Source organism: Phalacrocorax carbo, chromosome 9 (assembly GCF_963921805.1).
Source record: "Phalacrocorax carbo chromosome 9, bPhaCar2.1, whole genome shotgun sequence".
In the NCBI taxonomy this organism is placed as follows: Eukaryota; Metazoa; Chordata; class Aves; order Suliformes; family Phalacrocoracidae; genus Phalacrocorax; species Phalacrocorax carbo.
The window spans coordinates 35636443-35654146 of record NC_087521.1 but is presented as its reverse complement, the minus strand read 5'-3'; the positions used below and the strand labels follow the sequence as shown (position 1 = coordinate 35654146).

The 17704-nt window shown below is 48.9% G+C and overlaps 1 protein-coding gene across 4 annotated transcripts in view; it reads right to left on the bottom strand.

Annotated features, from left to right (window-relative positions):
• The window catches only part of TXNDC16 (thioredoxin domain containing 16), a 43009-nt gene that overhangs the window by 8221 nt on the left and 17084 nt on the right, over positions 1–17704 (bottom strand). For all 4 annotated transcript variants that reach the window (XM_064461124.1, XM_064461125.1, XM_064461126.1 and 1 more), the window contains 6 exons: positions 16594–16735; positions 15653–15799; positions 15104–15163; positions 9279–9447; positions 8636–8772; positions 3656–3740 (listed from right to left, as the gene is read on the bottom strand). In XM_064461124.1, coding sequence (XP_064317194.1) covers positions 3656–3740; positions 8636–8772; positions 9279–9447; positions 15104–15163; positions 15653–15799; positions 16594–16735 — 740 coding nt within the window. The remainder of the gene's footprint in view (positions 1–3655; positions 3741–8635; positions 8773–9278; positions 9448–15103; positions 15164–15652; positions 15800–16593; positions 16736–17704) is intronic.

Below are 17704 nucleotides of genomic sequence, written 5' to 3'. Positions count from 1 at the left end.
CTTTATCTAGCAGGGGCATTCAATGGGTAATATGAGACTTGCATTTAAATCAAAAACATCTGCAAATGAATACTTGGCAGGAAACTATGACATCTAAGTATTTGAGAACTAAAGAATGACTTCATTCAAAACTTTTTTTCCTTAATGCTTTTTTTTTTTCATTAGTTACCAATGAGCAGGTGCTTGCTGAGCAAACAGTTTTTCTAACAGCATTCTTTTGTATTTTGTGCAACTTTTTCTCCAAGAAGAGGGGACGCAGCTTGCCATGACCTGGGAGCCACAAACATTTCTTCCTTGAGCATTTAGTAGAAGAATAGCTTTTCTTAAGAAAGGAAGTGAGCCTGGGTCTTGCATAAGGAATTCCTGTAAGTGTTTACTTTCTACTTACAGTTGAGAAGACAACCATCTACAGTAGCTTCACCCACAAATCACAACCAAAATCCAAACTGGGCAGAATGAGTGTCTATATAAACTGCAATAAATATTCCAACTGAACAGGAGCACGCCGCAAACTGCGGCTGGAGCAGGAGGACAGAGGTGTATCCTTCCACGTGTCATTGTTGAGAGAACACAGGCTTTTTCTACTGGTATCGTGTTTCGTAACATCACCCTGCCTTCCTTTGCTTTTTTTCCTTCCATCAGCTGGGCTGAGATCTTTAGGGGAGAGGTCTTTTAGCTAGGTGGGGGGGTGTCAGGTTTTTCACTTTGATGCTGCTGGTTGTGACTTCTCTACCTGCCATTGCCCAGTGGTCTCTCACCCCAGCACTGAACAAGCCTAACACTGCCTCACCTCTAAGACCCAACCACAGCTGGTGCTTTGAGTGCAGTTTGGTTAATAGAGATGTACTATCAAGATATTTGCTTTTTTATTCTCCATGCATACCATAAAAAATGCTCATGTCTCATCAGACATGCTAGAGATGCATCACATCTGTAAGAAACTAATAAAAAAAGTGCAGGACAAGCAGGGGATCAGGCCCAGCCAGCACGGGTTCATGAAAGGCAGGTCCTGCCTGACCAACCTGATCTCCTGCTATGACCAGGTGACCAGGCTGGTGGGTGAGGGAAAGGCTGTGGATGTGTCTGCCTGGGCTCCAGCAAAGCCTTTGGCACCGTCTCCCACAGCATCCTCCTATGGAAGGAGGCAGCTCATGGCTTGGACGGGTGAACTCTTCACTGGGTAAAAACTGGCTGGATGGCCCCCCCCCCCCAGAGAGTTGTGGTGACGGAGCTAAAGCAGGCTGGTGGCCGGTCACAAGCGGGGTCCCCCAGGGCTCAGTGTTGGGGCCAGTCTTGTTTAATATCTTTATCAACGATCTGGATGAGGGAATCGAGGGCACCCTCAGTAAGTTTGCAGGTGACACCAAATTGGGCAGGAGTGTCAATGTGCTCGAGGTAGGAAGGCTCTGCAGAGGGACCTGGACAGGCTGGATCCAGGTGTCAAGGACAATTGTATGAGGTTTAACAAGGCCAAGTGCCGGGTCCTGCCCTTGGGTCACACCAACCCCAGGCAACGCTCCAGGCCTGGGGCAGAGGGGCTGGGAAGTGCCCGGCGGAGAAGGCCCTGGGGGTGCTGGCTGACAGCCGGCTGGGCATGAGCCAGCAGTGCCCGGGTGGCCAAGGAGGCCACCAGCCCCCGGGCTTGTGTCAGCACTGGTGTGGCCAGCAGGAGCCAGGCAGGGATGGGGCCCCTGTGCTCGGCCCTGGGGAGGCCCCACCTCGAATGCTGGGCTCAGGTTTGGGCCCCTCGGGACAAGAAGGGCCTTGAGGGGCTGGAGTGTGTCCAGAGAAGGGCAGCGGGGCTGGGGCAGGGTCTGGAGCACAAGTGTGCTGGGGGGCGGCTGAGGGGGCTGGGGGGGTTTAGCCTGGAGAAGGGGAGGCTGAGGGGAGCCCTTCTCGCTCTCTGCAGCTGCCTGAGAGGGGCTGGAGTGAGGGGGGGGGCTGGTCTCTGCTCCCTCCTCTTCTTAAGAAGAAATGGCCTCAAGTTGCATCAGGAGAGGTTTAGATTAGATATTAGGAAAAATTTCTTCACTGACAGAGTGGTCAGGCATCGGAACAGGCTCCCCAGAGAGGTGGGGGAGTCACCATCCCTGGGGGTGTTCAAAAACCATGTAGACGTGGCACTTGGGGCAATGGTTTAGGAGGCCTGGGGGTGTTGGGTTGGGGGTTGGACTTGACGATCCTAGAGGTCTTTTCCAATCTTAATGATTCTATGATTCTATGAAAATAATTCACTGTTGCATTACTGGCTGTTAAACCCATAGCTGGCCAAGGACCTTCAGGGATTTTTAACTCTGCCTTGATAGCCAGTTCCTGATGGAAATGAGATGCCAGGACAAGCTGAAGATTCCCTCTGGATCTAGCTGCATTTATAGCCACTGAAGCATCTCTCACAGTCTCATCCAAATCACTTTGCCCCTTGCTGGAGTGAGTCTTAATGACACAGTTAAGTGCATGGACTGATACATGCTCAGATCCCATTAGCTCCAATTTGGCTACAAGTTAGGACCACAATTGATGACCTTATTCAATCAGGTTCTGACTAAGAAAGCCTTGACTTTGCCTTCACAATATTTGCAGGAGGAAGGCTGCCACATTTTTCCAGCAATTTTCCTCCAGAAAGAGGGTGCATCCACCCCAAAGCTCTGTCTGGAAATGGTGGTAATATCTTGCTCTGGCCGAGGGAAGGGAAACGGGTGGGCACATCTTTCAAGAAAAAAAGATCCACAGGAAGTTTAACTGGTGAAAAGATAGAGGTAGGTTCTTCCACATCCTTGGCAATTGAAAACATCTCACAGCCAGATGCGAGTGCCCACCGGAAAGCTGGATGAGACCAAGGGGGTTTAACGCCTTTCACAGTGCTGCAGAAAGGCAGCCTGTCCCCACAGAAAAGCAGCTCCATGGAAAGACAGCATTTATTTCAGAGCTTTCAAACCATTCTGCAGCACCCAGACACAATGCCCACTCCACTGCTAGCCAGGAATGCCTGCAAGTAGTCACAAGCAGCCTCTTCTCTGGCTGCTCTTGGCAGCTGGGGGCAACCATCAGAGCAAGACTCACATTTACACCCCTGGCTTTGCAGCAATCCTCTGACGCTCCCCTTCCCCATCCCCACCTGAGCAAGCACTTTTGCAGCATCAGGGCAGGAGAGAGGAAACAAGAAAGAACTGCAGCAAGAGGAAGACGGGTAACAATTCGTTACTTCTTCCTGATGGAAAGAGAAGGGCAGAACAGATTTTTTCCTTCCTCACACACTGACCCTAGCTAGAGGATATAATTTTTCCAGCCTGATTTTTCCCCCATATAAGTTTGGTCTTGGTTGTATGAGGAACACAACAGATGTGTGGGGGGCTGGCACAGCTGGACAACTGAAAATGCCTGGAGTGAACCTGAACAGCAGGAAGGGAGATGACTGCCATTTACACCAGGGCTATACGAGTTGCCCATGGACAGGCTGCAAATCAGTGGCAGAGCCAGGGCTACATCTCCCTTTGGCTGAGCCCCGACCAACCTCCCTACAGGACTAAGTCACTCGTAGCTGTTCAAGGCTGCTGCTAAACACTCAGCACGGCCAGTGACATTTGCTCTAGGCATTGGCTTTCACTGAACGCAGATCTGTTTGAATTCGCACCAAAGAAAAAGCAAAACAACTTACAAAGCCAAGGCATCATCTTCAAAATACATCCCCATCATTACATGGCCACTTAAGAGGTTTCCTGCCTCTTCGAAAGCTTCCCTGGCTGTAAAAAAAAGACAAAGATACAAAAATAAACAATAGAAAGAGAAGTGTCAGCTTGCTCCTGGAAACCGAATCGCTGTCTGTGTACATAGCATCCTCCCACAGCAAACTGTTGGTTGGGAACAAAACTATCGTTAGAGGCCCATGAGAAATGGATGCGTCTCATGGCCGCAGGCTACGGGAGGAGGAGTTGGCAGCCCCTGAAAGGATCAGAAGGAAGGTTCCTATTACGAAAACAGTATTTGCACTTAGCACCAGCACTGAGTTTCCAGGATCTGCATGACAGAGGCACTGATGGAAAATGAAATGTCTTTAAGGACTTAAAGTCCGTAAGTGTTCTTAGACACAGGAGACAATTACAAATCTAAATAGAAATCTTATAAATCCCAGTGACCTTTTGGAAATGACTGACGATGACTTAACTGGAGTAGCGCTAAGTGCCCAGCAAATAAACCAACCTCTCCCCAAAGTGTCTTTTGGTTTTATGCAGTTCCTCAGAGCAGGCAGGGTCTGTTAGAGGCATCCAGCTAGGATAGGGAGGATCAAAAAGCTATATGCCTTGCCGAAACACTGTGCTCCACCGCTTTGTGCAGCTGCAAAGAGAGGGCAGCACTTCTGCCGTCGCAGATCAGCATAAACCCATGCGCAGTGGTTGCTGGAGTCCATCACCTGTCTTACCAAGATGGTGAGGCCAGGCAGGGGATGAGGAGGAAAGGACCGGGTTGGGGCTCTCTTGATCCATCACAGCCGAATCTAATCATGCTGAGAGACTGAGAGCAAAGCCCCGAAATGAAGCTGGCTCCAGAGCTCGTTAATGCCCGCACAAAACATCCTCATTTTTAGGCAGCTGGCTCCATGGGAGAGGCAAGCTTTGTGAGAACATGCAAGCCGTAGTGTGCGAGCTTGTAAAAGACAGTTATAAAACAGAGATCAAAACCGCTGCTGCCAAAGGTAGGGTGAGAATAGGGTGGATTTCAACACCGTCACCCTTCCCCCTTTGTATTGAGCAACTGGAAGCAACAAAACCAGCTCTTCTGACTTAAGGGGAGAGAAAAATCACACTCTTAAGATAAGTCAGGTTTTCCCAAGAGTTAAGGTTTCACCTCAGATACAGCTATGGTATATATTGCTTTATAATTTAAATAAGACCTCATTCAGACACTATTTAGTGCTCCTCATAACATTTGCCGTCATATCACAAGTGGCCAGCCCAAGCTCTTGGGACCGGTGACTCAGACTTCAATAGACTGAGGCTGGCTCACAACCAGTCACTTTTTGGTTCTCTGCCTCCTGCTTTCCAGCTACACTCAAAGCCGTACTTTCCACTGTGTTTCCCTGGAACCACAGGGACCACAAACTTTCCTTTATACTATTTTCCTTTCCAAATGGAAGCTTAGATCCTTAAAAGGAGTGGCTCACTGAGGGCTCAGACATTGTAGGAAACACACAGACAACAAAGCTGGTGACACAGCTTGGCTGGTTCATCTTGTGATATTGAGAAACCACCATTGGATGGGTTTGATGTTGGTTTCCAGCTCTTTGGTCACTTGGTTTTATCAGTGTTGAAAGAAAAGCAACCCATAGGACCAACTGATAAGGATCACTGAGAACTTCACCAACAAACCCCTTGTGAAATTGTCTGTGTCCCAGTGACTGCAAAAAAAGCCACCGGGCAGACCATCAGCCCTCGCTGTGCCATAAGGCACTAAAGGACACGGCCTGATGCAGAAAGAGCAGGCTCACATCCAAACATCCTCAGGAGAGCACTTGTACAGGCTTTTAACTTTAAACCCTCACTTGAGATGTAAGCCCATGCTGAAGCACTGCCCTGCAGCGTCCCTGGCTGCAGGAATTCTCTCCTAAATCAGGACAACCTTCAGCGGAGTCCAGGCTTACTCTTGTCATCAGGGTCATTCCTGATGGGATCTTCCCTCCCTGTCACGCTTCCAAATTTTATCGTGTTTTGGGGATTGTGCCAGAGCCAGAGCCAGGCACCAGCCTTCATTTCTCAACAGCTCACGGTGACGGTCTCTTAGCTCTGTGCAAGAACCCACCAAATTCCCACAGCTCCGCTACAGACACGCAGCGCTTCCAAAGAAGCTGTTTTCCTAGAAAATTCAGCCCCCCTGAAAGCATAGTTTTAATTCCCCACAGGGGCTGATCGTGCACTGCAGCACACGCCTCGAGCTGCTGGAATCCCAGCTGCCTTCCACAACAGCTGCTGTGAATTGCACAAGCACAGCTTCACTGCAGGATTTGGGAACTAGAAGGAATAGAACTGCCAGACGGGAAGGGTCTACAGTTCCGGCAGAGTTTTCGGAGGCAGGATCTGAGTACAACACCTTATCCCTCTAGCAGAAGGCATCTCATGAAAACCATGCTCTGCAGAGGCACCTGTAGCATCTTTGCACGCCTTCTTCAATCGATTCACACTGCTGCTGGTGAGCCCTACAATGTTACCAGAGCTTTGCAGGACACAGGTATATTTTTAAACATCTGCTGCACGGTTTAGGACAGAGTCTTACTTCCAAGTATGCTTCCAGTTTCTGCACAGCAAACAAACTTCTCTCATATAAACTCTCCAAGTTTCCAGGAAAATGCTCTTTCATTGCCCTAGCAATACCATTCCCTTCTTTTAATAAATTCCAACTACAATTTTTCCGACAAGCCTCTTCCAGCTCCAACCCACTGAAGGGCTTCTTAACATAGTCCTGCCACTAAGTGTTGGAAAAAATCCAGGGCTTTATTTAACTGGACATCTTGTTGCTCAGTTTCAGTTAACTACAAATGGCTACGACATGGTGTATTGCTGGTTCAGGTTAGAGCAGGAATTCTTGCTGTGAGAAAATAAGTGGAAATTCCAGATAAGTCTGCAGGCTGATAAGAGCTGCAATGTGGTTTCCCTGGCCCTGGCCTGGGTTTGGTGCCAGAACAGCTGGCTCCAGTTTTCTGCTCCCTCAGGTCGTTCTGCATGACGCTCAAGCACCCCGCAGGTTACAGGCAGTGAAAGCACCACGTACGTAGCTCATCTCCCTTGGCATCTGCGGCTGAGTTACCCTAGACTGCGGATGCCATTCCAGACTGCAGACTGAGTGTGCCCTGAGGGAAGAGGCAGTCTTGCCGGCTCCGCACAGAGCCATCTGGAAACCTCCAAGACTCTTGTTTGCACGGAAGGAAATTAACTTCTATATAGAAAAGAGTCTGAGCTCACACATCCAGCTGGATCCGGGCAGGTTCCTTCCATGAACCCCTCTCACCATCCCCATGTTGCCCAAGGTCCTGTCATGGGGCTAATCCAGGCTCCGCTGCTGCAGAGGGTGGAGTATGTGGAATAGAGGGGAGATTTTGGAGGTCAGCTGATGAAAACCAGGCAGAAACGGGCTAAAGGTTTTTTGAGATCAGTAAGATTTTCTGCTGTATTTAACAGAATTAGACCCTCCAGAAGAAGGCAGGCATGTTAGCTGTCAGCTGGCTCGATGAACACAGCCCAGGTGTTTTCTCGTTGGTTCCAGACATTTTATTTTGTTCTCACCTCTGAGCACAGTGGATTCCCTTTGGACCTCCTCACGTGAGAAAGTAGCTTGGTTTGCATTTAACCAAAGTTTACGGGCACAACAGAGCTTCACAATGAAAAATAGTCTGAAATGTTCACCTTAAGACAGATCAGAAAATTCTCCTTTTTCAATGCAATAATTCTCCGGGGTAGATGGTAACTGAGAGACTGTGGGATTGGAAGGTCCTAGCTCTGCACTGTGGATTTGATGTTCCCTTTCCAGACTGACTTCATACCCTCTCCCTTGTTAGCATGTACAATTGTCACATGAAAAATCACCGTAGCTCTCGAGTCAATTTTCCTATCTTTCCGAAAGGCTGTGGAAACCCAATGGATCCTGGGCCACAGCGATGGCATGCAACGAACGATACTGGAGCTGCATCGGAGTGTCTAACAGCACCCCATGCAGCAGGCAGGGGAGGGAGAGCATGACCGCTCCAGGTTTCAGCCACTGGTCAAGGACTACACCGACCGAGACTACAAAGTGAGACAAATTCAAACAAGTTCAGAATCCTCCTTCCAGTAACTTTGCTTAGCATTTCTAGCTGCTGTCCACCAGTCTGGGGGCTGTGTCCACCTATTTCAAAGTCCACAAGTGGATTTCACTGAGTTATTCACATTTCATTCCTTTTGATGTAAGAAATTGGTATTTTACCTTATTGCTGCTTTGCTTTTATTTAAAAAAAAAACTGGTTTGGATTGTGTGTTGGTTGCAAGGACTGGGACTATTGCATTTGCAGGAGGAGTCAGCAAGATAACTATCGATCCAAGAGTGGAAAGGGTGAAGTGGAAAGAGTATGTTGTGATATGTCGTACACGGACTCCAAGAAGATGCTGATGGATCTGGGCTTGTTCAGTCAGAGGCTAAGAGGGGCTTTAATGGCAGCCTATGACTACTTTGAAGGGGACTCATAAAGAGGACAGACCAAACTCCTCACAGTAAGGGGCAGGAGAGACAGCAGGAACAAACTGTGGCTTGGTAAGTTCAGAGTGGACATCTGCAAAAATTCCTTTGCAGAGGCAGGTCGCCCAGGGCACCGTTGCTTTGGGCCGCACCAAGCAGCATCTCTCTGTCTCTGTCGGGGTTGTTAGATGCTACCGCACTGGGTCAATGTGCCTGGCAGCTGAATGTCCCCTGAGCCAGGACATGGACTTTAGGCCCCACATCTGGGATCACCTGCTATCTTCTTCTTGTGAAAATAAAAAGGGTGGTGCCAGGCAGGCTGTGACGTGAGCAAACACACTTAGAGAAAATGAAACACAGAGGAACTTCAGGCACCTGGAATCATCCCTCTCCCACCAGGAATGAAGCTGAGTGCTTAACCCACAAATACCACACTAACCTTCACTCGTGGCTGTGCTAAATACTCCTAGAAGCGAAGTGTGGTGATAGGATGACAGCTCAGGTGGAAACTCTCCTCTTAAATATCCTTCTGCTTCATCAATCGTGGCCAGCCTCAGAGGGCAGGAAACTCGGTTCCTATGGAAAGTCAGAGAAACAACATCAACATAGGCAGCCGCCGCCTTCACTTTTGGGATGAAGAGACAAAAGGGCAACCTCAATCCAACAATGCCCCAAGCCAATATGACAATTGTTATGCCTCATTAGAGACAAAAATCACTCGCCTGGGAAGAAAGGACAATGCCTGGTCACAGAAAGGCATTGGAGCTGGTTATGGGGAAGAGAGAATGGCCCTGAGCCAAACCAGTTCCTCTGAGATTGTTGGGATCCCCATTAAAAATAACAGAAGAGGAATCCCAGCAAAGAGAGACGGTCAATGACAACAGAGAGGTGCACTGTCCAAGAACAGATGTTCCTTGACGCTGAAAAGCACAAACAGTTATTAAGCCAATTTCCAAAACAGGTCTACAATCAGATCTGACATTGTTTTTCCAAAAAGGATTTCCATGACACAGGCCATAAAGTATCCAGAACATCATCCAGCAGATGTGCCAATCTTACTGTGTTGGGACTCTGTAACTTACAGCATGATGAAACTGGTCAGTTCTTCGGTTCCCCACATGCCGCTGTACATCACTGATCGCCCTCCCTTCTCATAAATCTTCATGGTAGGAAACTGAGTGACATTCTCCTTTGTGCAAACGCCAGGCCAGTCCCAGCAGTTTACCCGAGAGAGCAGAATCCCCCGAGTTCCTAGAATGGAAAATAAATGCATACTAATAATATGGAAAAAAAAGAGAAATTATTCAAAAAGAGATTCTTTTTTGTGAGCTTCTTTGGATATTATTGCATATATTTGTATTAATGCTGCCAGAACTCCTATTTGCTTTGGTGTGCATCCTGTAGGGCTGGATCCTAACACACTGCAGGCATATGGAGCAAGCCCAGGTGGGCTACCACTGAGAAGCTGCCAGACCATTCCTGGAGTCAAATGCTGCTTCATGTGGGCAGGATGTCAAAATCCAGCCCCAAATACACAATCCCTTTGAGTACAGGCTATCTCCCTCTTGAAATCATTCATGGATATGCTTTACACTTTTGAGCATAATAGTAACTATTTCCAGCCTGTGAATGTATTAAATACCCCGGCAGGAGTGGGTTGATCCAAACAACAAACCACGGAGAGAATAAACTCAGGGAAGTGGTCGGTTGCACTTCTCAGAAGGAAATTCCCAGAGATATCCACATCTGGCTGGTTACTCAAAGGAACACCATGAAACCCTCAGGCAACTGTCCAGGAGCATAAAAGGCAGTAAGGAAAGGTACTGGAAATACCTTAGGAATAAGGCCAAGACAAAGAAATTATGCAGGCCCCTGCTTACAGGGAAGAGGGAAGATAAAGCTTGCCATGGAGGAGGCTGATGTATTCAAGGCTTTCTCATTTATTAAGGTGCCAAGTATTGAAAAGCGTCTGCTCTACCTAAACCATGGAGCCCAATGCATGAGGAGCAGTTAAAGGTCACATAGACATGATAGAAGCAATAGAGGCTGGCAGTCTGATGACAGTCACCCTATCCTACCTATGCAAGGGGCTCATCTCCAAGCCACTAGAAGGTACCTTTAGGACCTTAAGAAAGAGCCTGGGGTCTCACAAGTAAGGGAAAGAGAGAGCACTTGGGAATTACAGAGCAGTCAGTCCAACTTTGGTTCCTGGTACTAAAAAAGCTTTTTATGGGTCTCACCAAAGCAATAAACTCAAGGGATTCATAAACAGTGAAACAAATGGAGGTTGGTTCCCTGCATGCTCTCCATGAGCCCAAGACACAGTGCCTGCAGCTCCAGCATGTCCTCATCAGCCTTTCTTTCATCTGCAGGTTGGGCGATGACCGGCACACGCTGCTGCTGGTCCACGGCTAAGCCTGTGCTAACCAGCTGGGAGGTGAACCACCACTGGCTTCACTAGCCACCACCCCTTGGTTGCCAGCCTCGCCTAACCTGCCTCCTACCTACTTGCATGCTTGACGAAGGACAGCAGGGCCGTGTACAGTCCTCAGGCCATACATCGTCCATGCCCACTGCAGGAATGCCATATCTCAGAAATCTTCATGCCTTCCCTAAATCTGTTTGAAGAGGATTCAAGAGTTACATGGGAAAGATGGGATGAAACCTGGAGACAAGTACACACATGGAGGCAGACCATCGCAAAGCGTCCTTCAGAAACCAGGGTCAGGGCAGGCGATGAGGATTTCTCAAGAGTACAGCAGAGTAAACCAGCCAAGCTTTCTTCTCTGTCTGTCCCGGGTTTGATTCTGATCACTATTTTCATTAAAGGCCTGGCTGATGGAATAAAACACACACATCCAATCTGCAAGTGATCCCAATCTCAGAGGGCCAGAAAGCAATTTGAAGGGCAAAGTGTAATGACAGGCAGGATGCACAGATATCATCAGTGATGCAGAAAAGGGCAAAGCTCATTCTGGGATGAACTCTCAGCAGTGTCTGCAAGACATGGGAGGAAAACTATACTCTTGTGTCCTGGCGAGACCTCTGCGGAGCCCAGAAAGTCAGGCTGGGAAGCATATTTTTGGAAAGGATTAAGCAGATGAGAGAGAATTTGGAGAAGTTTGGAAGACACAGCTTCTGGGAAAAAAACCCAAAGAACTGTGTTTCTTTCGATTGGAAATTGCCTGGAAGAAAGAAACAACAAAATCTAACAATATGTAAAGTCTGCTCTGGAGGTGACAGTGAGATCACTTTCTGTTGCCAGCTGGGCAACAACCCATCCCCAGGTAGGGAGGGTTGACCAAATATTAAAACAAGCTACTGAGGACCAAGCACAGCTGAGTCTCTCTGGCAGAGAACCTGTGGAAGGGTTTTAATCACAGGTTGGAAACATGCCTGCCAGGGATGGGGAAGGCATCTCCACGGACGAGGGTGAAGGCAGAGGTGACCTTAGCATGTGTTCCTATCCCCGACCCCTATGTCCTTGGCATCCCACCGGACCATTTTCTGCAACTTTAATTTTAGGTTCTGCTTTGCAGCTCACATGAGGAGTTTGTTGCTTTTCTGTCTTGCGTCAAACTCACGTACAGAAAAAGCTAACAGCACCACGGAGCTAAGGGGCTGCAATTCTGCTCAGTCAGGCGTTGTCAAAACACTCCACGAGAGCAGAAATGGTTTGTGTCATTCTCCAGGCTCTGAAATAACTTCTTAAATTAAAAGCCTGCCCCTGGATTTATTTCACACCTCTGATCCAGTATAGCTGGTTCTTATCATCTGTTACCACACAATCTTGTGTCTTGCACAACTCTGAAAAACAATGACATGGAAATAGGGCTTTGATGTCTTGTTAACTCAAATAGGAGTTTCAGTATTTGGACACTGCCTCGGGGGTTTATGTACCAAAAGTGCTACAAAGGATTGCCATCTGGCCTGAGGAACACCTTGTACAGGATGATCACTCTCCCATCCCAATCTACACCACACTATTAATTATCAGCACCAGTTTCAGGAGTTGAGTAACTTGGCAACAGACTGTTCAGCCCTGTAGTCACTGTTGAGCTGCTGGATGGGAAGAAAGGTGAAAGAGGAAGACAATATCCTTCTGTTCTGAGACTTTAGATGCTACTAAAACCAGCAACAGTGAGAACTTTTGTCCTCTGAATCTGATATGGGTGTTCAGTGCACCCTCAGTAAGTTTGCAGATGACACCAAATTGGGCAGGAGTGTCGATCTGCTCGAGGGTAGGAAGGCTCTGCAGAGGGACCTGGACAGGCTGGATCGATGGGCCGAGGCCAGTTGTGTGAGGTTTAACAAGGCCAAGTGCCGGGTCCTGCCCTTGGGTCACACCAACCCCATCCAACGCTCCAGGCCTGGGGCAGAGGGGCTGGGAAGTGCCCGGTGGAGAAGGCCCTGGGGGTGCTGGCTGACAGCCGGCTGGGCATGAGCCAGCAGTGCCCAAGGGGGCCAAGGAGGCCAACGGCATCTGGGCTTGTGGTCAGGTGTTGGAACAGGCTGCCCAGAGAGGTGGGGGAGTCACCATCCCTGGGGGTGTTCAAAAAATCGTGTAGACATGGCACTTGGGGCCATGGTTTAGGAGGCCTGGGGGTGTTGGGCTGGGGGTTGGACTTGATGATCTTAGAGGTCTTTTCCGACCAGTGCTTCTGAAGAAACTGGCAGACTGCCCCAAAGCCATACCCCATACTTTATTCTCAGTCCTGCATAGCTCAAGATCTTCTTCCTGATCCAGAATTCCTTCCCTTGCACTGCTGTATCTTCCCTTATCCTGGCCATAACTGATAGCCCAGGGACCACCATCCTTTTATGACTTCCAGCTCCCTGGTAGCCTGCCTGTGGCTGAGGCTCTCTCAGCAGCAGAGACAAAGATTCTTCAGATCCACTAATGCAGCTGTTCTCCATCCTCTGGAGTCATTCCACAGGTCACATCTGGCCTGGGAGTCTTTGATGGGTCCTCACTGATCACAGAGGAAAGGCCCTGACCCCAATCAGTTTCTAATCTCTGTTGAGAATCTGTCTGTTGCTACTTCCACATACCGAGATTGTTATCAAATGAATTGAAAAGCATATGGTGAAAGCCTGGCCACACAGAATCAGCCAAGGCTTGGCCACTGGCTTGGGAAGAGGCTGGGTTTCATCCACTGACTCTCCCAGGTGGCTCCTCTAGCTGGTCTGACCACTGGGGAGTCTAAAAGAAACCCCAAACCATCAACAACCATAACATCTCTAACAACAACAACTACCCTCCCTGACCTTTCCTGTTTACTCCTGTGATTTCAGTCCAGATCAAAGCTGCTGATGACTTTCCCCTCTTGCAAACTATGAATGCAGAACTGATTTCATCCAAACCACAGCACTGTCTGTAGTGTTCCCAGGAGGGTTTCTTGTAAGCAACTCCCACTGCATCTGCTTCCCACAAAGCTGGCTGGGTCCTCTGCAGATTCGGTATGTGTCCCCAGTGCTGAGAGCCCAGCCTGAATCCTGCTTGCAACTCTGCAGGACATGGTGCCCAGTCCCAAGGGAGTGCCATCACTAGGAGAAATGAGCCTTGGTGAAGAAGAAAAACCAAGAGAAGGCACCACCCACCTCCAGAGGTGCCAGAACAGCTCTCACCCAGATCCATGTGACTTCCGCGCCGTGGTGCAATGAGTTGGGGATGAAGCCACCTGAGTGTCCCCTGCAGCCAGGGGAAGAAAGAGGCATCTCTGGAAGAGATTCAGCCCAGGTAGGAATGATGGATGTGCAGAGGAACCCACCTCTTTCCAGTAACTGTAGAGAGGGATGGGGCTGAAGACCTGAATGAAGCTGAATTGGGGCTTCAACTGCCCAGACCCTCTTGAAGGATCACCCCCTCCTGCCGTTACTACCAGACTACCCGATGTGTGCTCTCTTTAAGGGTTGCTGATTCTTCACCGTCACGTGTTATTTACGGAGTTCTGTGGCCGTCTGTGAGACTTCCCATGTAATTAAGCAGTCTCCAGCCCCTGAAGGCACCATCATTGTGAATTCTTCCTCTGACACCGTCCTGCCCTGGTGGATCTGGGCCTGCCCACACCTGTCTGTCACACTTTCCACCAAAGCTGGGGCCAGTTGCTGCTCCTTTCCAGATCAAGTACTTCCAAGACCAGGAGAACTGATGGGCCACCATGCAGATTGATTTGCTGTGCAGCACACACTGCATCTCCTTGGTCTGTGCAGGACCTAGCACTGAGGGGCACAAAACAGGACCCTGTTTCCATGATGCAGGCTACGGTGCCTGCTGTTTGCCCTTCCTCGCTCCAAAGTCCACCCTGTGTCACCCACTGCTGCCGGTGCTCTGCCCTGGCCTTCCCCATGCTCTTGGGCATTCATCATGCAGTCACTGTGCCCACTAACATCACCATCATCTTCATCACCACCATCACCACCATCCATCACGCTGTCACTATGCCCACAAACATCACCGTCATCATCATCACCACCATCACTATCATTCATCACGCAGTCACTGTGCCCACCAACATCACCGTCATCATCATCACCACCACCATCGCCATCACCCACCCACGCTGTCACTGTGCCCACCAACATCGCCGTCCCAGCTGCGAGGCAGTTTGGGCAGCTGGTGTGTACCAATTTACACCAACAACATAAGGTGACTACAGAAGGCTGCGTTCCCAGTCCCGTGACTGTACAGAGGCATAAATGGACCACAAAGATCCCTAAATAAGAAACAAAGGACTTTTCCTAAGCAACCTGATGGGTATGCCTTCCTTAAAAGTTTGAGGGGAAAAAAATGAGCATTTAGTGGGTGTGGGAGTGAGGTACCATCAATATCTTCCCAGTCTTCTGGTTCCTACTGTCAGGGCAGGCACGTGCCAGCTGTAAAGCACTCAGACCTGTGGCACCTTACCTTTCAGGTGATCGGCCACCTCGGTGTAAGACCGCAGCACTGCCAGGGACACTGCCTCCCCTGAAACACAGGAGAGACACAGCCCTAAGGGACATACAAGTGACAGACCAGCCCCACCTTGCTCTCTGACAATGTCACTTTATCGTTCTCTGCATCCTAGGCTGCTTTAAGCTCTGAAAAGTTTGAAAGAAATATGGAAAATTGGATTTCTGCTTCTGCTCAGCAGACAGCAAACAGGTTGCCTAGGCTATCCCATGAGCCCATGCTACCACAATCTCCCCTCATGTCCTACATTCAGTCCCTGTAAAATGAAGGTTAAACACCTATAAACATCGGTATCTTCTATACTGAGAGATACTGTCTTCACACCATATCAGTCGATGAGAAGAACTGATTTAATCTGATTGCTAACAGTGGGTGGAGGCCGACTGGGCAGGATGCGGCACTTACTTATCGTTTAAACTTGCCTACAGGATCACCATACAATGGAAAGCGTGGTGAGCAGCGCAAGCTTATCGAAGGGACGGCCAGGCCACATTTCATACTTACAGCTGGCATAAAACAGCACCACTGTCCGGGCAGTCTCCAAGAGGGCAGAGTGGAAGGTCTCCTCTGTCAGGACAAGGATCTGCTCCAGGGGCAGCTCTCGCTTCTTGTCCCTGGAAACTGCTTCCACCACCTGATCATCCTGAACGTCTGCAAGGGACCCATGGCCAGGCATGAACACAGGGCAGAGGGAACTGCAGCCCCTTGTGCCGCCCCATCAGCGCGTTTTTGTGAGCCAGCACCTCTCAGCAGAGACACGGTGGCTGTCAGTCAGGGGAGAAGTAACTGCCTCGTGTGGGGGAGTGGAGGCACCAGCACAGACATGCAAACTCACTGAAATGCACTTATGCCATCTCACACCAGTTGCGCCCTCTGATCTGAACACTATTCTTTAAACATTTTGGCTCCTCTAGCATCCTGCACCAGGTTTTTTTTTAAAACAAAACCAATTTTGTATACAAAACAAATGCATTTTCAAGGAAGCACTGCAAGGGCCAGTGTTTTCTTCCTGGGGAAGGCAAGTCTGGAACAGCTTTTAGAAAAAACATGTCTCAAACCTTTCCGAAGGGACTGATAATTCTGAGGTGCTTTGTCTGATGCTTGAAGAGGAGACAGCGTTGGGTGCACTTTAAACTCTGAAGCTGGATGCATTCACGCAGAAGCCCCCCTCTCCCTCACGCAACACCTCCGCAACTGTTCCTCTAACAGCTGCTGATTTTCTCTCCTGGTGTTTTCCCTAAAAATTTTGCCTGTCTGTCACAAAACTTCAGTGATCTGCAGAGAATAAAAGAGTCACTTTGTACAACCTTGATGTGACTCTGACGGTTTGCCATGGATTTGCAAAAGTGTTCTCTAATGCTTTAGCATATGTTTGCTGTCTCTAGCAGATGCTGATTGCATGTCCTACCTGATGACAATCAGCTTTTCACTGTTTAGTTGCACACCTTGATTGTTATTCTCTTTTTCATCCTCATCTTCCTCAATCTCCTCTTCATCCTCCTGGATTTGTTCAACCTTGTTCTTATCTTCCACCAGGGTTATAACTTCATCAGTGTCTTCCAAGACCAGGTATTTGACTGGCTCTCCCTAAAGAAAACAGAATAAATCAATGGGGGTAGAACATCACCCTCTGCCTATTCTGTCTGCAAACCAAACTCAAGGCTGATGGAGCAACGTCACCCAACTCCTTATTTTTGGGGTATGTCAACAAGATTCCTGCCAAACAGGGGAGCTTCTGGGGTGTGTTTCTATGATCCAATTTCACCTGCGCTTGAGTTTTTCTCACTCCAGACTGACTTTTCCTTGCCAGGAAGAAATTGTGGCTATGTGGGATCCAGTGGTGAAAGTGAACATGCTCCACCTCCCAGCATCTTAACCTGGACCCACCACTGTGAGAAAAAGGCCTGTGGCCAAACAGTGAAGGGGAGCGGGGAAGTACAGGGTCCATTTGGCTGTCCCTGCTCTAGAGGGGTGAGGCTGGGTCAGAGCAGCCCATCACAGCCTCAGAAACTGGCACAAAAAGTCCTTTATCGCACAGAGCTCAACAAAGAAGAGTGCTCCCAAGTGTACATGGGCTGCCAACCCATGGAAAGAAAGAGCAAAATGTATTTCTCAGAAATGAGACCTTGTCGGCTTAAAACCAGTTCTGGCACTGTCTCAGCAAAAGGCACTTCAGAGAAAATGAATTTTATAATGAGCTGAGAGAAATGACAAACTGCTGGCACCTCCCATTGGCTCTAACAGGAGAAGCGCAACGTGCACGTCTCTCATCAGGGCAGGGGAAGCCCTCAGGGGACACTCAGTTTCAGGTCTGATCCTGTAACTTTGCAATCACAAGTGTGACAGTCCAGGTAATCTGGGGCAATGTGTGCTCCCTGGCATTTGTTGGCGCTGAATTCCATCTTGCCTCACAAGCTGGGTCAGGTCCCTCCAGAGTTTAGCTCATCTTCATCAACCTCATTTAACTTACACCCTGCCCTTTCCCCAGATCACTGCCAGAGGCATGCGGTTACATCAGTTCAGCACAAACCTTTGGTTGTTTGCTCTTAGTTTGCT